This window comes from Tachyglossus aculeatus, chromosome X1 (assembly GCF_015852505.1).
Source record: "Tachyglossus aculeatus isolate mTacAcu1 chromosome X1, mTacAcu1.pri, whole genome shotgun sequence".
Classification (NCBI taxonomy): domain Eukaryota; kingdom Metazoa; phylum Chordata; class Mammalia; order Monotremata; family Tachyglossidae; genus Tachyglossus; species Tachyglossus aculeatus.
Window position 1 is genome coordinate 86,536,506 of NC_052101.1, and position 21,329 is coordinate 86,557,834.

At 45.8% G+C, this 21,329-nt stretch overlaps 1 protein-coding gene across 5 annotated transcripts in view; it reads left to right on the forward strand.

Moving 5' to 3' along the window:
- The window catches only part of PRMT7 (protein arginine methyltransferase 7), a 75,565-nt gene that overhangs the window by 12,491 nt on the left and 41,745 nt on the right, over positions 1-21,329 (forward strand). For all 5 annotated transcript variants that reach the window (XM_038772339.1, XM_038772342.1, XM_038772341.1 and 2 more), the window contains exons 4-6: positions 13,474-13,623; positions 19,393-19,501; positions 20,958-21,070. In XM_038772339.1, the coding sequence (XP_038628267.1) occupies positions 13,474-13,623; positions 19,393-19,501; positions 20,958-21,070 (372 nt within the window). The remainder of the gene's footprint in view (positions 1-13,473; positions 13,624-19,392; positions 19,502-20,957; positions 21,071-21,329) is intronic.

The window sequence follows — 21,329 nt, forward strand, 5'->3', positions numbered from 1 at the left end:
AACTCTGAAGCTCAGCATTGAGAAGGAACAGCTTTCAGGAGGAAAAAAAAATACCTTGCCAGCTTTGTAATCAGGTTCTCTGCTACCCTCTAGAAGCTTTATGCAGGATTTTTGCAAAGCTTATCCTCTGCTGCTCTCTACTTGCCGTTTGTGATATCACCTTTAAACGTATTTATCTCTCCCCAGAGCAGACTGCACTCTACTTCTGGGTTAAAATAATAATAATGATAATACAGTCTCCTCTAGACTGTAAGCCTTTTGTGGGTGGGGAATGTGTCTACCAACTCAGTTGTATTGTACTTTCCCAAGCGCTTAGTACTGCACACACTAAACACTCAATAAATACCATTGATGATGATAATTGTGGTATTTTTTAAGCACTCATTATGTTCCAAATACTGTACTAAATGCTGAAATAGATAAAATACAGTCAGGTCAGGGACAGTCCCTCTCCCACATGTGTCTCACAGCCTCTGTAGGAGGGAGAACATTCATTCACTCATTCAATCATATTTATTGAGCACTAACTGTGTGCAGAGCACTGTACTAAGTGCTTGGGAAGTACAAGTTGGCAACATATAGAGACGGTCCCTACCCAACAGTGGGTTCACAGTCTAGAAGAGGTATTGAATCCCCATTTTGCAGCTGTGGAAACCGAGGCACAGAGAAGTTAAGTGACTTGCCTGAGGCCACACAGCAGGCAAGTGGCAGAGCCTGGATTAGAAGCCAGTTCCTCTGACTCCAGGCTCATAATCAGTCATTGTTTATTGAGTGCTTACTGTGTGCAGAGCACTGCACTAAGCCCTTGGAAGAGTACAGTTGGTATACAAGTTCTCTGCCCACAACGAGCATACAGTCTAGAGTGCTGCCATTTTAGTAATGATAGTAGTAATAATTTTTATTATACTCTTCTTTAGTACAAAGCACTGTACTAAGTGGGTGAGAATTAAACATGATCCCTGGCCCTAAGAGTAACTGGGGGAGAAGGCACTGGTGACAGACTTGTAGGGAAAGATAAATCTGTAAGAACACAAACTCAACATAAAAGATGAGGACAGGGATGAGTACAAAAATACTATTTTCTAAAAGCTGTGGAAAAGCAGAATTTTTGGCTTCCATGGCTCAGAATCCCACAGTCACGACCTTCCTGTCGTTCTGTTTATTGTGGCGGCAGCTTGCTGCTACGGCTTCTGTCCTTCCCACCGGGATGGAGCGAGGCAGATCAGGATTGAAGCCTCAGGGTCGATGTGGTGGGGCACCATGGGTTGCCAGAGAGGCACCTTGTGGACCCCCAGATTCCCTGGCAGTCGGTTCTTTCCCGCCATTGGTCACCACACGTGCTGAGCGAGGGACTTCTCAGCTCTGAAACCCATCCAGAACAGCCCTCAGGGTCATTTAGAGAAAACAGACCCCTGTTATTGTCTGCTGGGTTCCAACACCCTCCAGTTCTTCCCTTCCAGGGATGGACAAAATTGGGGCTCCCTCCCCGGGGACCCCAGTTCCCCGGGTAATTCACCCCCCTTGTCTCTCAAGCATCTCTCTGAATGTCAAGGGGATATTTTCAAATCTAGCCAGGCACTGTCCCTCTCAGGGTTTACCACAAGAAGCTTGGGGGAGAAAGAACTTCTTCCCCTGCCCTCAGTTTACCAGGCAGATCTGTCCCCTGGGCCCCCAGGAGCTACCCGAGCCCCTACTTCAGGCAGATACAAATGTGACACCTCGCAATGAGTTTTTAATAAAGTGAAGGTATTATTAATGAGTTAATTAGGCAACAAATAGAACAGAATTCTGATCCAAAACTTTGCCTATTCCTTTCCTCTAACGCTTTCCCCCACTCCCCAGGACCCTTTCTACTTTCCTGTAAGTATTCTCATGCACCGAGTTTTCTGGTCTAGTCCTCTCGTCTCTTGTGGGGTGTCTTAGGTTCCAGTTTCACCCTCCTTTGAATATTCATGGTATTTGTTAAACACTTAGTATCTGTCAGGCACTGTACTAAGCACTGGGGTAGATACCAGCTAATCAAGTTGGGCATGATACATGTCCTACATGGGGCTCAGTCTCAATCCCCATTTTCCAGATGAGGGAACTGTGGCACAGAGAAGTGAAGTGACTTTCCTAAGGTCACACTGCAGACAAGTGGGGTAGCCGGGATTAGCACCCATGACTTTCCGACTCCCAGTCCCGTGCTCTATCCACTACACCATGCTGCTTCTCATAATCCTTTGAATTCTTCCCATAGGATAATAATAATGGTGGTGATATTTGTTAAGCTATGGGTCAGTCAATCAATCAGTGGTATGATTGAACCTGTACTGCGTGGAGAGCACCGTATAAGTGCTTAGGAGAGTCCAATAGAATTAGTGGACATGATCCCTGCTTTCGAGGAGTTTACTGTCTAGTGGATTGTATTGTGTTAAGCACTGGGGTAGATACAGTATCGGATAAGGCACATTCCCTGTCCCACATGAGGCCCACAGTCTAGGAGAGGAGAGAGAGCAGGTATTGAATCCCCGTTTTACTGATGGCGGACTTAGGCAGAAAGAAGTTAAGTGCCTTGCCCACGGTTACACAGCAGACAAATGGCAGAGCCAGGATTAGAACCCAGGTCTCCTGACTCCCAGTTCTGCACTTTCAACTAGACCACTACCATTGGTCCCATCTCTGCTACTTGTCTGCTATGTGACCTTGGGCAAGTGACTTCAGTTCTCTGTGCCTCAGTAACCTGCTCTGTAAAATGGGGATTGAGACTGTGAGCCCCATGGGGGACCGGGACTGTGTCCAAACTGATTTGCTTGTGTGCATCCCAGAACTTAGTACAGTGCCTGGCACATAGTAAGTGCTTAACGAATACCACAGATACCACCACACTGTTCATACAGGTATCAGGCTACCTCTGCTGCTGGTCCTCATGCTGCTAAGGGGTAGGCGCCTCACTCCGTTTGGAGCCTAACCTTTGGACCCCAACATGGAGAACAGGATCACTTTCCAAGACCCTTTGCCCCCACCTCCTCCTTTCCCAGTCCTTCCCTGTGATTGGCTGTGTTCCAGATACAGTTACCTTGTACATTTCTTAATAGTTAGTACAATTAACCTTCTCTCAGGGAGGAAGTTCACCATAGTCATACCATGTCTTCAGAAAATGCAAATTCTCCAAAAGGTGGATGCACTAATCACCTAGAGACACGTCTGGTGCCCTTCTCAGGATCCATTCTGACAGTTGAGTCCTCAACTGCACCAAGATCAAATGGAAGATCTAGGCCAATTTGAATGCCAATATCAAAGGATGAACTATTCCCAGGGAGGGTACACAACCCAGGTTGATACTGGATCCCTAAGCTAAAATTAGTTCATCTCCCACCCAATTTGGCCACGGTTGGAGTTTGCTCCAGAAGTGGGATATGAAGACCTTCTCTAAGGGAGGAAGTTCACCATAGTCATACCACATCTTCAGAAAATGCAAATTCTCCAAAAGGTGGCATGCACTAATTACCTAGAGACACATCTGGTGCCCTTCTCAGAATCCATTCTGACAGTTGAGTCCTCAGCTGCACCGAGATCAAATGGAGCATCTAGGCTAATTTGAATGCCAATATCAAAGGGTGAGCTATTCCCAGGGAGGGTACACAACCCAGGTTGATACTGGATCTCTAAGCTAAAATTAGTTCATCTCCCACCCAATTTGGCCACAGTTGGAGTTTGCTTCAGAAGTAGGATATGAAGACCTGGTTTAACACTTGGTCTCCAGCTTCTCTGACACCCGACAGGGCAAGAACTTAACCCCCTGATTCCCACTGATTTAATAATTCAGAAGATATGATTTCAAAATACATGGTGTTTTCCATGAATGCAGTTACGTCGCTCTATGGTACTTTATGTTTACTTAAAACCAAATTAGTAATTTTCTGTTAAACCTTCAGAGGGCACTCTAGGCTGCATTTTACAAGGACAATCACGTAGAATTTTGTAGAAAGTATATTCGTCCATCTCTTTATTTGTGTTTTTATAGTAAGGTTTTTCTATTCCAAGGTGGGTTAGGGAGGAATACAGTAATTGTACATTTTGACCATAAAGGAGGATTGCTAGAGAGTGCAACAAATATACAAACTCAGAAAAATTCCCAGCCTCTTCCTCTGAAGCTTCTCAAAGAGTATAAGTAAAGCTGGCTGGAAGAAGTGTGGTAGGTAGTAGAGACTTTCATAAAAATTATATTTATCCACCTCTTTAGCCGGGTTTTTATCATAAGGTTTTTCTGTTCCAAGATGGCTTAGGGAGGAATACAGTAGTAGCAAATAGTGACCATATCAGAGGATTGGTAGTGAGTGCAACAAATATACCAACTTAGAAAAATTCACAGTCTTTTTCTCTGATGGTACATGAAGAAGAGAAGTAAAATTGCTGGAAGAAGTAGGTAGCTAGTAGTCTCAGGAAGAGACTGTAAAAATGATATCTCTTGCTTCCAGCCTTCTCAAGGAATAATAATAAATTATTATGGAATTTTTTCAGTGCTTAGTTAACACTGTTTGAAGCACCGGAGTAGATACAAGTGAATCAAATTGGAAATAGTCTCTGTCCCACATGGGGCTCAGAGTTTACGTAGGAGAAAGTAGGATTTAATCCCCATTTTACAGATGAGGTAACTGAGGCACAGAGAAGTGGAGTGACTTGCTAAAGGTTGCACAGCAGCCATTTGGCAAGTCCAGGATTAGAACCCAGGTCCTCTGACTCACGTGCTTGTTCTCTTTCCGCTAGATTTTTGTAACCCAACAAAATCCATGCCTGAGCATTTCAGGTGGAGAGTAGTTTATTCAGAATGAGAAATGGACTGTGTAGCTAAGTAGCTTTGGGCTAGCAGATAGTGAAGAGCAGGGGTTTTGGAATCTTCACTCCACTGAGACTGCTCTCTTCTTGGTCACCAGGGACCTCCTTATTGTCAAAACCAATGAATTCTATGCTGTCCTAATGCTCCTTGACCTCTCTGCTTTTTTTGACACCAAGCACTGTTCATTCCCTCCTCCTTGAAACACTGTGAGCCCTCGGTTTTACAGATGAAGTCTAGAAGCAGCGTGCCCTAATGGAAAGGGTCACGAGACCTAGGTTTTAATTCTGCCTCTGCCATTTGTCTGCTATGTGACCTTGGGCAAGTCACTGAATGTCAGTTTCCTTAACTGTGAAATGGAGATTAGATACCGGTTCTCCCTCCTTCTTAGACTGTGGGACAGGAACTGTGTCAGGCCTGATGATCTTGTATTGACCCCAGTTCTTAGTGCAGGGCTTGGCACATAGTAAGCACCAAACCAGTACCACTCATTAATAATATCCAGTAGCATTATATCATTAATATCAGTATCATTAACAATACCAGTATCATTAATAATACCAGTATCATTAATAATCATAATAATAGTAATAATAATGATAAGGTCCTCACCTGGTTCTCCTACCTCACTGAGCATTCCTTCTCAGTTTTATTCACTGGCTTCTCTTCCACCTCTCACCCCTAACTGAGGGTGTCCAACAAAGCTCCGTTCCTGACCTTCTACTCTTATTAGTCTGTGCTCACTCTCTTGGGGAGTTGACTCTCTCACATGGCTTTAACTATCGCCTCTAAGTCGATGACACTCAAATCAACCTCTCCAGCACTACCTTGCACCTAATCTACACTCCTTCATTTCCTCATGGAAAGTCCAGCCATTATTCTGTGGCTGGAATCAAGTGAGTTAAGAGCCACCAGGAGTGGAAGCAGCTGGCTGAAAACCAGTCTGAAGCATTGGGCTGGATAATAGTAATAATAATAATGATGGTATTTGTTAAGAGCTTACTATCTGCCAGGCACTGTACGAAACACTGGGGTGGATACAAGCAAATTGATTTGAACACAGTCCCTGTCTCATGTGGGGCTCACAGGTGGTTGTGACCCAGATTTGATCCAATCATTATCATCGTTATCATCATCAGTATTTATTGAGTGCTTTCTGGGTGCAGAGCACTGTACTAAGTGCTTGGGAGAGTACAGTGTAACAGAGTTGGTAGACACGTCCCTTGTCCACAATGAGCTTACAGTCTACAGCATATTGATCCAAAAAGCAGTTTTGAGGTACTTGATAAGGTTTATGAAATTGGCCATATTTCAAACTATGGAAAAAGCCTGAATGTGTTCGGTAGAGAAATCAGTGATGGATCGTCTGAAGGGGCACTTGCTCCTTTTGAAATAGGTGGAAAACATAATGTGTCTGCTTGATTGTGTGGTACTCTGCATGGATGAAGGGAGGAGAATGTCCTCTTCTGTAGAGTGAAGGGAAATAATTGGTGTAATCTTTCTAGATTTCAAGAAGACCTTTAATTCTGTCCTACGTGACATTTTCATTGATTAGTTGCAAAGGAATGAGTCCCACAAGGTGTGCCAGGATGCACTGTGGTACTGAGGAAATTGGTAAATGAACACAATTAAAATAGATTAGGGACAGGGCTTCTTTCCAGATGACTAGATAATATGCAAGATCCTCTTCAGAATCTCTCAGCTCTTTTTGAGCTACCTTCTGTTAGTACATTTTTAACCCTTTTTTGAGCAGCTGTCAATATTCACAAGACTCTCCTTGTAACACCAGCCAACAGTCTTTGGGAACTGCATCCAATTTTCTTGGATCTCTTGAAAATGATCCAGCAAGGTTTGTGTCTGTGTTCCCTCCTTGTTAGATACGGGGAAGAAGACTGGCAGTTGACAAATCTGTGAGGTGTGGTGAAAATAAATCTGTAAACGTCACAACGTGTTTTGGATGGAACGTGATGGCAGAGTCAGGAAACTCTCTTCTGGCATCAGGGCGATGCCGTATTGGAAGAAATGCTTATGCTGATGGCTGTGGACATGAGATGAGTGCTATGATGTAAATTTTCCTGAACATGGGCGTCTGTAAGACAGTAACTCCCTTGCTGTTTGGAGAGCTATTTTTTTTTATACATCTCTCTGGAGAATATGCACCTGTACCCAGAGTTCTTGAGGAGTGTGTTTTGCTTTCATGTTATCCAAAAACGTGCCTCAGATAGCAGAAACTCCTCACTCTCGGCTTCAAGGTTCTCCATCATCTCGCCCCCTCCTACTTCACCTCCCTTTTCTCCTTCTACAGCTCAGCCCGCACCCTCCGCTCCTCTGCCGCTAACCTCACTGTACCTTGTTCTCGCCTGTCCCGCCGTTGACCCCCGGTCCACGACCTCCCCCTGGCCTGGAATGCCCTCCCTCCACACATCCGCCAAGCTAGCTGTGTTCATCCCTTCAAAGCCCTACTGAGAGCTCACCTCCTCCAAGAGGCCTTCCCAGACTGAGCCCCCCTTTTCCACTCCTCCCCCCTGCCCTACCTCCTTCCCCTCCCCACAGCACCTGTATATATCTTTGCACAGATTTATTACTCTATTTATTTTACTTGTACATATTTACTATTCTATTTATTTTGTTAATGATGTGCATCTAGCTTTATTTGTTCTGACGACTTGACACCTATCCATATGTTTTGTTTTGTTGTCTGTCTCCCCCTTCTAGACTGTAAACCCGTTGTTGGGTAGGGACCACCTCTATATGTTGCCAACTTGTACTTCCCAAGCGCTTAGTACAGTGCTCTGCACACAGTAAGCACTCAATAAATACGATTGAATGAATGAATGAATGAAAATAGCATGCTAGTTATCAAGAAACAAAAGAATGCATATGAAAAATAGCAGTTGTAGTAGTTTCATTAGAATGGGACTCAGGTGGAGGAGTTATTAGTCTTTACATGACAGGGTCCAAGCAGACAAGTAATGTGCCTGAAAAAAATGCTTCTCCCAATCTAATAGCTTGGTTTAAGGACTTACTTGTTTAACTGAAGAATTTAGCCTAGACTTTTACCAGGGGGAGGACAATGTACTTAAATCGACTTTTAGCCTGTGCCTATTGTATATTGTACAATTATGACAGTATTTATTAAGTGCTTATTAAATGCTCTGCTAAGCATTGTGGTAGATCCAAGATAATCAGATCGGACACAGTCCAAGCAGGATGGAGATTTTATCTACATTTTACAGATGAAGAAACTGAGGCACAGGGAAGTCAAGTAGTAGTAATCATATTTATTACGAGCTTACTGTATGCAGAGTACTGTACTAAGCTCTGAAAAAGAGTGTGCAGGTGGGAATTGGGCACGGACCCTGTCCCTTAAAGGGGGTCCCTATCGGAATGTAAGCGGGGGAGGAAACCAGAGCCGGACACCAGGGGCAATTAAACAGTAAAGACACTAAAACAGCATAAAAGGCCACATAGGCAAGTGGGCTTTTTTCTGCTAGACCTCACTACCTAAGCATGGATAGTTAAAATGTCAGAAAGATATTTAAAATTTTCTGTTATTGAAAGATGCTATCAATCAGTCATTGGCATCGGCTTCAAGGTTCTCCATCACCTCGCCCCCTCCTACCTCACCTCCCTTCTCTCCTTCTGCAGCCCAGCCCGCACCCTCCACTCCTCTGCCGCTAATCTCCTCACCGTGCCTCGTTCTTGCCTGTCCCGCCGTCGACCCCCGGCCCACGTCATCCTCCTGGCCTGGAATGCCCTCCCTCCCCACATCCGCCAAGCTAGCTCTCATCCTCCCTTCAAGGCCCTACTGAGAGCTCACCTCCTCCAGGAGGCCTTCCCAGACTGAGCCCCCTCCTTCGTCTCCCCCTCGTCCCTCTGTCCATCCCCCCGTCTTACCTCCTTCCCTTCCCCACAGCACCTGTATATATGTTTGTACATATTTATTACTCTATTTATTTATTTTACTTGTACATATCTATTCTATTTATTTTATTTTGTTAATATGTTCGGTTTTGTTCTCTGTCTCCCCCTTCTAGACTGTGAGCCCACTGTTGGGTAGGGACTGTCTCTATATGTTGCCAACTTGTACTTCCCAAGCTCTTAGTACAGTGCTCTGCACACAGTAAGCGCTCAATAAATACGATTGATTGATTGGCATGTGTGTATAACATATGCAGAACACTGAACTAAGCATTTGGGAGAGTACTTTGGGGTTGGAATGCATGGTCCCTGTCCTCAAGGAGGAGACAGATATTAAAATAAATTACTGCTAGGGGAAGCAGTTGAGTATAAGGATTTTTCACTCTGCTGCCTAGATCATTTTTCTAAAATAAAAACGTTCAGTCCACATCTTCCCACTTCTCAAGAAACTCCAGTGGTTGCCCATGCACCTCTGCATTAAACAGAAACTCCTTGCCCCCTCCTACCTTATCCCACTGATCTCCTGCTACAGGCCAGCTTGCATACTTCTCTCTTCTAACGCCAGCTTGCTCACTGTGTCCGGATCTCATCTGTCTTGCCGCCGACTCCTTTCCCATATCCTGCCTTTGTGTATGCCAGACCACCACTCTTCCCCACCTTGAAAATCTTATTAAGGTCACATCACCTCCAAGAGGCCTTCCCTGATTAAACCATATTTTCCCTGGCTCTTTCTCCCTTTTGCATCACATATGCACTTGGATTTGTGCCCTTTGGGCACTTGCTATTTGCCCCACCTTCATCCCCACAGTTCCTTTGTATACATCTATAAATTATTTATGTTATGTTAATGTCTGTGTCCCCCTCTAGACTGTAAACTCGTTGTGGGCAGGGAACGTGTCTACCAACCCTGTTGTATCGTCCTCTTCCAAGCGCTTAGTACCGTGCTCTGCACAAAATGACGCAATAAATGCCATTGATTGAGTGGAATGGACATAGGGGTGGTGGAGGTAGGGTGAGTATCAAAGTGTTTAGAACCCGAATGCAGCGGTGATGCAGAAGGGAAGGAGAGTAGGGTGGGGAGATGAGAGGTAATTAGAGAAACAGCATGACATAGTGGATAAAGCCCAGGTCTGGGAGTTAGAGGACCTGGGTTCTAATTCCGGCTCTGCTACTTGCCCACTGTTTGACCTTGGGCAAGGCACTTAATTTCTCTGTGCTTCAGGTTCCTCAATTGCAAAATGGGGATTCAGTACCTGTTCTCCCTCCTACTTAGGCTGTGAGCCCTGTGTGGGACAAGGAGGAACTGTGTCTGACCTGATTAACTTGTATCTACACCAGTGCTTAGAACAGTGCTCGACACATAGTAAGTGCTTAACAAATACCATAAAACAAAAGGCTTCCTTGAGTAGGTTGGTGTTAGAGGAGCCAAGAGTGTGGTCTGTAGTCTCCCAATCACTTAGTAGAGTGTTCAGCACACAATAAGCCCTCAATAAATACCATTGGTGATGATGATAATAATAATGATGGTATTTGTTAAGTGCCTACTATGTGCCAAGCACTGTTCTAAGCACTGGGGGGCGGGGGGGGGGGGAATACAAGGTAATCAGGTTGTCCCACGTGGGGCTCACAGTCTTAATCCCCATTTTACAGATGAGGGAGCCGAGGCACAGAGAAGTGAAGCGACTTGCCCAAAGTCACACAGCTGACAAGTGGCGGAGCTGGCATTAGAACCCACGACCTCTGGCTCCCAAGCCCATGCTCTTTCCACTGAGCCATGCTGCTTCTCCCATGATGAGGATGGGTTGCAGTGGGAGAGGAGCCAGGTTGGGGAGAAGAGGGATGATATAGTGATATCAGGCAAGGAACCCTAGAATACTCCAAGAGGGTCTAGTAAAGAAAATATAGTGTTTAGTCAGTTTCATGACAATGTTAGTTTTGTGGGGAAAGCAATGGAAAAGATCAATTCAACTGAGGAAGTTTTAGGTTCCCATCCCAGAATTGGAACTTAATTTAAAAAAATGCTACAAATATTGCCTCCGCATTTGCAACAAAAAATATTTCTCTCCTCTGATTTCCCTTTCATATGATTGTAGTTATTTCCTTCAGTGACAGTCACAGATGCCTAAATCATGGTCGTTAAGCAGATCGAGGCAAGATACACTTCTGCCACACCATTCTTAGTGCTTTAACCTGATGGAAATGGGTGAAATGGTCGGTAGACCTCAAGATTAAAATCGTTTGTGCAAGAAGCAAACATATGGCTCTCTCTTTTCAGCTGATAATTGAATGCTACATTCTGCTAATTAGCTGTATGCATTTTCTGTGCTGTCTGTTGTCCTTTGAGATAAGCTGAGATTCTCTTCCCCAAGAAAGTACTTTTAAGTGCTCAGCCTAGATGAGGGACACCATTTGGCATATTGCAAGGCAGGAAGGAGCGATTCAGCCAGGAACAAGTATTTCATCAGTCAGCAAAGTCTATCTTGCTCTGTCCTCTATACCTTTTCTTTACCTCGTCTCTCTCTCTCCCACACCCTCTTCTCAGCACATGTGACCCACTTCCTCTTCTTACCACAGCCAGTTGAGCCAATCGTGGCATGGTCCTTAGTGCTCTTGAAGTTTCACTTGGGTTTGGGGGTGCCGGGCAGTCACCCAGTGGCCCGGCTGGGTCTGCTAGGTCATCCGCAGGCTCATACCTGGTGGAGTGCGGCAGTCGCGTAAGACTTCCCTACCAAACTTTAAAAAGAAGTCACTGAATGTGGTCAGGATATGAAGTATCTTGGAGAAAAATTTAGAAGACTAAAAATAAGGGTATTTATTAAGTGCTTACTAGGTGTCAAGAATTCTTTTAAGCGCTGGGGTAGATACAAGTCCATCAGTCAATCAATCAGTGATAATCAGTCAATCAATCAGTGATAATCAATCAATTATTGAGGACTTGTGTGCAGCGCACTGTACTAAGTGCTTGGGAGAGTATAATATAACAGAGATGGTAGATACATTTCCTGTCCACAGGGAGCTTATAGCCTAGAGGGGGAGGCAGATATTAAAATAAATTTCAGGTACATACGTAAGTACTGTGGGGCTTAGGATGGGGTGGAATAAAAGATACAAATCCAAGAGCCAGGGCGAGGGAGTAGGAAAAATGAGGGCGTAAATGGGGAAGACCTCTTGGAAGAGGTGTGATTTTGATAAGGCTTTGAAGGTGGGGAGAGTGATTGTCTGTTGGATGTGAAGAGGAAAGGAGTTTCAGGACAGAGACAGGACATGGTCGAGGGGTTAGCAGCGAGGTAGATAAGATCGAGGTACAGTGAGTGGGTTGGTGTTAGTGAAGTGAATGTAAACTCCAAAGGATTTTGGAACTCCATTCATCGGGTCAAATGTAGTCCCTGACCCACATGGGGCTTATAGTCTAAGTAGGAGGGAGAACAGGCATTGAATCCCCATTTTACAGTTGAGGAATCTGATGCACAGAGAAGTGAAGTGACTCGCCCAGGGTCCCAGAGCAGGCAAGTGGCAGAGCTGGAATTGGAACCCAGGTCGTCTGACTTTCAGGCCTGGGCTCTTTTCACTAGGCTGCACTGCTCCTCTAGCAGAAGACTCTTGGGTTGGGGTGGCAGAGGGAAGAAAAAGAATCTCTCAGTCTTATGCCTGGATCCTGGAAGTGTTTTCATTCAATGACCTCCTAAATCATAGTTAGGGTTGGTGTGTGTTTCCCAAGTGTTGGAGAAACAAAACCCAGAAGAATGTTTGTTAGGTTTCTCCAGGGATTTTTCTCTCACAGGGGGCCAGTTGACAATGCCCATCAGGACAGTCCCACATTTATTTATCTGTATTGATGTCTGTCTACCCCCCCCCCCCCCCCCGCCACAGACTGTAAGCTCATTGTGGGCAGGGAATGTGTCTGTTTATTGTTGTATTGTACTTTCCCAAGCGCTTAGTACAGGCTTAGTACAGTGCTCTGCACATAGTAAGCTCTCAATAATTACGATTAAATGAATAAATGTCAGGAGTTTTCATGGGCTGGGCCTGGCCTATGGGCCTTATAGGAGCCAGGCCCCTGGAACAGCCATTTCTGCCTGTTGTCTGTCTGTTGTCCAACTAAGCGGTCACGGAGAGGGGAAGAAGGGGACTAAATCTAGAATAGATATTCTTTGTTTCAATTTTAGAAAGGAAAATGGAAAATTTGAATCTGACATTCCTTCCCCCAGCTGGAGCATAAGCAGCCAGACCTACAGAGCAAGCCATTGGAATGGATCAATGTCCCTTTTGTCAATTATCCCAGCTGCCTGGGCCAGTCTGTGGTTGGACCAGACCCTCCAAATTTCAGTGCCCATCAGGCTCAGGCTGGGGGGCTAGGGCTTGGTGCTAACGTATCTGACTGAATTTGGCCCCAAGAATCTGGCCCACAGTTCCCTACGATGAGGTAGAGTATGGAGAGCGTCAGCAGATGTACCAGGCTGCAGTGATCAGAAGCACAGTGACATTTTCTTTGAACACTAGCACGGAGCTGACAGGGAGTCTGAAGGGAAGAACCTTTAAACCGTGCCAAGCTCTGTGTGTTGGGAGTGCAGTAGCAAACCATTTTTTATGTCTACAAGAGTGGAGAGGGCATCTAAGCTCCTATCTCGGTCCTTTCAACTTTATTAGTGTCGTTTTCGAATGGGAAGAGCAGCTGTAATGATAATGTAGTTTTAGAATGGGGGAAACTAATCCCTGTCTCTCTTTCTCTCCTGGAGAATGTAAAATATTATCAGGGTATTCATGCTGCCGTGAGTAGAGTGAAAGGAAGAGGCCAGAAGGCAACGGTTCTGGACATTGGAACTGGTACTGGTCTCCTGTCTATGATGGCAGTTAAAGCGGGAGCTGATTTTTGCTACGCTGTTGAGGTGAGTGACACAACTGTACATTGGCTGTCTGTTGAGTAGAAGCTACGTCTTCTTCAGGAGCTGTTTATGAATCTTGTGCCTTTTCAAGTTGTTTCTGTTACTGCAGCAAGGATGTTAGTTGTTTCTCAGAAACTTTGTGTGGATATGGGTGAGGCTTTTCCAACCAACAAACATCTGCCTTTTGCTCCCTTCAGGGGGTGACATAAAGGGCGTGTCATAAGGTCTTAGCCTTTTCCCAGATTCCTTTTGCTGGGTAATACCACGGCTTGGTAGAGGAGCTGGAGTCCCCTTAGCAGTGCATCTCATCACCTGCCTCTTCTCTCCCAAGCTTCCTGGGCTAACCTCTCTCCAGCTCTCCTCCCCTTCCTCTCCTCATTGTCACTGCCTCCCGTCATTTGAAGGGATCCTGAGATAAGACCTAAGATAAGCTACATGACCTAGTGGATAGAGCATGGGCCTGGGAGTCAGAAGGACCTGGGTTCTAATCCTGGCTCTGCCACTTGTCTGCTGTGTGACCTTGGGCAAGTCACTTCACTTCTCTGTGCCTCAGTTACCTCATATGGAAAATGGGGATTAATAGTGTGAGCCCCGTGTGGGACATAGACTGTGTCCAACCTTGTATCTACCCCATCGCTTAGTATGGTGCCTGGCACATAGTAAGCACTTAACAAATGCCATTAAGAAAAAAAAAATCAGCTTTTTTGTGTTTGGAAAGCTGATCGCACCAATCTTACCAGACTTGATGAGGCAAAGACGAGGTCATTCGTTTCTAACAGATAGTACTGTGCATTGCCAAACAAAGCCGATGTTGTGCAGTAGTTTTGTGTTTGAATTCCTTACAATCATTGTAGGAAATTATTCATAAACACTATCTGAAATGAGCCATTCCTCTGAGAAGAAAAGGCATGACTCTTGTAAGCCTCCTTTCTGTCACAATTTTATTGGATTTCCATGGATATGTGTTTCATTTTCAGGACTGTCAATCCATTGTGTATGAAAAAAAAATAAAGCCATGCTTTGTGTATTTAAATAGTCACCAAAGTGCTGCACCCTGGCAGGTAGCAATCAGCAATAGGGTGGCTCTTATTTTGAAGAGAAGTTTTAATAAGATTACATTATTAAGGGACAAAATATAATACTGCCTTGACTGCTGCAAGTATCAAACATTATAACAGAGCCGAGGATGATTTTTATATGTGCACACTGATTCAAACATTTAGCTGGCTCACATACTGCATTGAACTGTTTTTGGAGATAATGCCCAGTTACTGCCATTAAACAATTAGATTCTATATTTCAGCAAACAGTTAAGCTATCAGCATTTGCCAAGCACCAAAACGTTGTGGACTAAGTATATAGCATAATTTGAAGACTACACTGCTGATGGTGAGATTATATCTCTGAGTATGCATGTCATTGAAGAGGAAGATAACTCCAAGACCAAGAACGTCTTTTAAAACGTCATTACTTAAAAAAAATCATATTTTCGTTAGTTACTAATTAATGAAAACATTCTGTTTCAGCCGTCCCCCTTCTAGACCATCCCCTTTCTAGACTGTGAGCTTGTTGTTGGGTAGGGACCGATATGTTGCCAACTTGTACTTCCCAAGCGCTTAGTACAGTGCTCTGCACACAGTAAGCTTTCAATAAATATGATTGAATGAATGAATGAATTTATATTGATGCTATTGATGCCCCTTTACTTATTTTGATGTCTGTCTTCCCCATCTAGACTGCTCTGTAGGTCTGGCTGCTTATGCTGCAGCTGGGGGAAGGAATGTCAGATTCAAATTTTCCATTTTCCTTTCTAAAATTGAAACAAAGAATATCTATTCTAGATTTAGTCCCCTTCTTCCCCTCTCCGTGACCGCTTAGTTGGACAACAGACAGACAACAGGCAGAAATGGCTGTTCCAGGGGCCTGGCTCCTATAAGACCCATAGGCCAGGCCCAGCCCATGAAAACTCCTGACATTTATTCATTTAATCGTAATTATTGAGAGCTTACTATGTGCAGAGCACTGTACTAAGCCTGTACTAAGCGCTTGGGAAAGTACAATACAACAATAAACAGACACATTCCCTGTCCACAATGAGCTTACAGTCTGTGGCGGGGGGGGGTAGACAGACATCAATACAATCAATCAATCAATCAATCGTATTTATTGAGCACTTACTATGTGCAGAGCACTGTACTAAGCGCTTGGGAAGTACAAATTGGCATCACATAGAGACAGTCCCTACCCGATAGTGGGCTCACAGTCTAAAAGGGGGAGACAGAGAACAGAACCAAACATACCAACAAAATAAAATAAGTAGGATAGAAATGTACAAGTAAAATAAATAAATAAATAAATAAACAGAGTAATAAATATGTACAACCATATATACATATATACAGGTGCTGTGGGGAGGGGAAGGCGGTAAGGCGGGGGGATGGAGAGGGGGACGAGGGGGAGAGGAAAGAAGGGGCTCAATCTGGGAAGGCCTCCTGGAGGAGGTGAGCTCTCAGGAGGGCCTTGAAGGGAGGAAGAGAGCTAGCTTGGCGGATGGGCAGAGGGAGGGCATTCCAGGCCCGGGGGATGACGTGGGCCGGGGGTCGATGGCGGGACAGGCGAGAGCGAGGTACAGTGAGGAGATTAGTGGTGGAGGAGCGGAGGGTGCGGGCTGGGCAGTAGAAGGAGAGAAGGGAGGTGAGGTAGGAGGGGGCGAGGTGATGGAGAGCCTTGAAGCCCAGGGTGAGGAGTTTCTGCCTGATGCGCAGATTGATCGGTAGCCATTGGAGGTTTTTGAGGAGGGGAGTGATATGTCCAGAGCGTTTCTGGACAAAGATAATCCGGGCAGCAGCATGAAGTATGGATTGAAGTGGAGAGAGACACGAGGATGGGAGATCAGAGAGAAGGCTAGTGCAGTAGTCCAGACGGGATAGGATGAGAGCTTGAATTAGCAGGGTAGCGGTTTGGATGGAGAGGAAAGGGCGGATCTTGGCAATGTTGCGGAGCTGAGACCGGCAGGTTTTGGTGACGGCTTGGATGTGAGGGGTGAATGAGAGAGCGGAGTCGAGGATGACACCAAGGTTGCGGGCTTGTGAGACGGGAAGGATGGTAGTGCCGTCAACAGAGATGGGAAAGTCAGGGAGAGGACAAGGTTTGGGAGGGAAGACAAGGAGCTCAGTCTTCGACATGTTGAGCTTTAGGTGGCGGGCGGACATCCAGATGGAGATGTCCTGAAGGCAGGAGGAGATGCGAGCCTGGAGGGAGGGGGAGAGAGCAGGGGCAGAGATGTAGATCTGGGTGTCATCAGCGTAGAGGTGATAGTTGAAGCCGTGGGAGCGAATGAGGTCACCAAGGGAGTGAGTGTAGATTGAGAACAGAAGGGGACCAAGCACTGAACCTTGGGGAACTCCCACAGTAAGAGGATGGGAGGGGGAGGAGGAGCCTGCAAAAGAGACTGAGAAAGAACGACCGGAGAGATAAGAGGAGAACCAGGAGAGGACGGAGTCTGTGAAGCCAAGGTCAGATAACGTGTTGAGGAGAAGGGGGGTGGTCCACAGTGTCAAAGGCAGCTGAGAGGTCGAGGAGGATTAGGACAGAGTATGAGCCGTTGGATTTGGCAAGCAGGAGGTCATTGGTGACCTTTGAGAGCGCAGTTTCCGTGGAATGAAGGGGACGGAAGCCAGACTGGAGGGGGTCGAGGAGAGAGTTGTTGTTGAGGAATTCTAGGCAGCGCGTGTAGACAACTCGTTCAAGGAGTTTGGAAAGGAATGGTAGGAGGGATATGGGACGATAACTAGAAGGTGAGGTGGGGTCAAGAGAGGGTTTTTTTAGGATGGGAGAGACATGGGCATGTTTGAAGGCAGAGGGGAAGGAACCAGTGGAGAGTGAGCGGTTGAAGATGGAAGTTAAGGAGGGGAGAAGGGATGGAGCGAGAGATTTCATAAGATGAGAGGGAATGGGGTCAGAAGCACAGGTGGCCGGAGTAGCACTTGAGAGGAGGGAGGAGAGTTCCTCTGAGGATACCACTGGGAAGGATGGGAGAGTAGCAGAGAATGTTGAGAGCCGGGGGGTTGGAGAAAGGGGGGAAGAGACTTTGGGGAGGTCGGACCTGATGGATTTAATTTTGTTAATGAAGTAGGAGGCCAGATCGTTGGGGGTGAGGGAAGGAGGAGGGGGAGGAACCGGGGGCCTGAGAAGGGAGTTGAATGTACGGAAGAGCTGGCGGGGGTGATGGGCATGGGTGTCAATAAGGGAGGAGAAATAGTTTTGTCTGGCAGAAGAGAGGGCTGAGTTAAGGCAGGAAAGGATAAACTTGAAGTGAACGAGGTTGGCATGGTGTTTAGACTTTCGCCAGCAGCGTTCGGCAGCTCGAGCATAAGAGCGAAGGAGGCGGACAGTGGCAGTGATCCAGGGCTGTGGGTTAGTGGTGCGAGAGCGGCGAAGGGAAAGGGGAGCGAGCGAGTCTAGCTGAGTAGAAAGGGTAGAGTTGAGAGCAGTAATCTGATCATCAAGACTGGGTAGAGAGGAGAGGGCGGCGAGGTGGGGTGTGAGGCGTTCCAAAAGATGGGTGGGGTCCAGAGAGCGGAGATCTCTGTGAGGGAGTAATACGGATTTACAGGGGAAAGGAGTGTGAGTGAGGAGGCAGGTGAGAAGATTATGATCAGAGAGAGGGATCACAGAGTTGGTGAGGGTGGACACAGTGCAGCGGTAGGAGATGATGAGGTCGAGGGTATGACCAAGTTGGTGAGTGGGTGAGGTGGGGTGGAGGAAGAGGTTGGCAGCGTCAAGGAGAGATAGAAGGTAAATAAATGTGGGACTGTCCTGATGGGCATTGTCAACTGGCCCCCTGTGAGAGAAAAATCCCTGGAGAAACCTAACAAACATTCTTCTGGGTTTTGTTTCTCCAACACTTGGGAAACACACACCAACCCTAACTATGATTTAGGAGGTCATTGAATGAAAACACTTCCAGGATCCAGGCATAAGACTGAGAGATTCTTTTTCTTCCCTCTGCCACCCCAACCCAAGAGTCTTCTGCTAGAGGAGCAGTGCAGCCTAGTGAAAAGAGCCCAGGCCTGAAAGTCAGACGACCTGGGTTCCAGGACATCTCTTCAGGTCTCTCTTTGTTGCTGAATTGTACTTTCCAAGTGCTTAGTACAGCGCTCTGCACACAGCAAGCTCTCAATAAATATGATTGAATGAAGGAATGAAGTGTCTGAACCCTGAATGTCAGTTCCAGCCCTGATTCCAGACAAGACCAGGCTTGGACTGGGCCTGGATGCCCCAGACCTGGCAGAAGCAGCGTGGCTCAGTGGAAAGAGCACGGGCTTTGGAGTCAGAGGTCATGGGTTTGAATCCCGGCTCCGCCACATGTCTGCTGTGTGACCTTGGGCAAGTCACTTAACTTCTCTGAGCCTCAGTTACCTCATCTGTAAAATGGGGATTAAGACTGTGAACCCCACATGGGACAACCTGATCACTTTGTAACCCCCCCCAGCGCTTAGAACAGTGCTTTGCACATAGTAAGCACTTAACAAATGCCAACATTATTATTATTATTATGCAGTTTGGCACTGGCAAGGACTGGCCCTGGAGACAGGCAGCTGATTCTTGGCACAAGCAGGAGTTCTAGCAACTTGAGTTAAACTGGTTCCCCATTTTTTTTCCATTGTACTCGCAACTTGTCCAGGTTCACCCCTGGAGACTAGGTGTAGCCTAACCTCTGCTGTCAGTAGTTGCTGGTTTCAGTTGGTTACTTATTGTGCTGGTTTCCAGGTTTTCAAGCCTATGGCTGATGCTGCTGTGAAGATTGTGGAGAAAAATGGTTTAAGCGACAAAATTAAAATCATTAACAAGCACTCTACTGAGGTTACTGTAGGGCAAGGTAAGAATGTTGGGCCATTTTGTTAAAAAAAAAACTCCACCTTTCCCTGGATGAGGATGGAGTGATTTTTAAGAATGTAAAAATACACCCCCAATTTTTTTCCCCAGAGCTGTGGCAGTACAGTAAATTAAAGGAAATAATTAATCATTATGGTGCTGTTCTCCATCATTGTTTTCTAATCCCAGAAATTTCATTCATTCATTCATTCAGTCAGTCATATTTATAGCAATTATTGGGTGCAGAGCACTGTACTAAGCCCTTGGGAGAGTACAGTACAACAATAAACAGTCACATTCCCTGCACACAATGAGCTTACAGTCTAGAAGGAGAGAGGCAGGCATCAATGCAAATAAATAAAATAAAATTACAGATGTGTACATAAGTGCTGTGGGGCTGGGAGAGGGGAAGAGCAAAGGGAGAAAGTCAGGGTGATGAGGAAAAGTTTGAAAATTTGAAATCCCCTCCATTAAAATATCGTTCTGAAGTTAACCACCTCGGAACTCTGCCCGCTGTCTTGCAGTAGGAGGTGGTGGTCTGCCCTAGAATGGGTATCCAGGGGAATAGGGAGTTGCATTTTTCCCTAGATGAGATGAAATTTCAGGGGAGGGAGTTTGATTGATGGCAATTGATTGATTCCTGGGCAGAGGGTCTGTCTTTTTTATGGCATTTGTTAAGCACTTATTATATGTCAGGCACTGTATTAAGTGCTGGGGTAAGATAAAGGCTAATCAGGTTGGTCAAAGTCCATGTCCCACCTGGGGCTCACAGTCGTAATCCCCAGTGTACAGATGAGGGAACTGAGGCCCAGAAAAGTGAAATGACTTGCCCATGGTCACACAGCAGATACGTGGTGGAGATGGGAATAGAACCCAGGTCCTTCTGACTCCCGGGCCCACGCTCTATCCATTAGGCCACACTGCTTCTCTTGCTCATCCTTTACCTTTCTTTTCTTTCCCTCTCCATTTCTCCCCATCTTTTTGAACATATTTTTTAACCTTTGTTAGACTTTGTTACCTTCTCTTTGCCTTCTTTGTTTCTCAGAAGCAGTATGGTCAAGTGGAAAGAGCAGGAGTGGAGAGTCAGGAGACCTGAGTCCTAGTCCCAGCTCTGATTCAGACCTGATGTGTGACCTTGGGCCTGTCACTTAACCTCTCTGGGTTTCAGGCTCCTCCATGACTCTCCCTGTCACTTAAGTTGTGAACCCTGAGTGGGACACGGATTGGGTCTGATGTGATTATCTTATATCTATCTACCCCAGTGCTTAGTGCCTAGGAAGCACTTAATAAATACCATTTTGATTAATAATAAAAGGGCCCAAACCTTCACCAGTGATATTTGTTAGAAGATGAGCTAAGTGATTTATACAAATTTATAAGTTCATTGCCAAGGCAGCTCCAGAATGTCCCATCTCTACCATGAAGAGCCCTTTATCGGTTCTGTTCATTTTGCTTTTCAGATGGAGACATGCAGTGTCGTGCAAACATCCTGGTAACAGAGCTGTTTGATACGGAGCTGATTGGGGAGGGAGCGTTACCATCCTATGAACACGCCCACAGGCATCTGGTAGAGGTAAGAAAATGGTCAATCACCTGCATTTTTTGAGCACTTACTGTGTGCATTTGGGCAGACCACTTTACTGAGCTCTTGGTAGAGTACAGTATGACAGCTGGCAGACAAGTTCCCTGCCCATGAGGAACTTACAGTCTTGAGTAAATAGAGTAAAATGCCTGCTGATTCCGAGTCATTTAGTCTTTATGGGATGCAGATTCCTCCTTATACGGGGAAGATACAAACCTGCCTCTCAGGTGAATGGGGAAGCAGCGTGGCT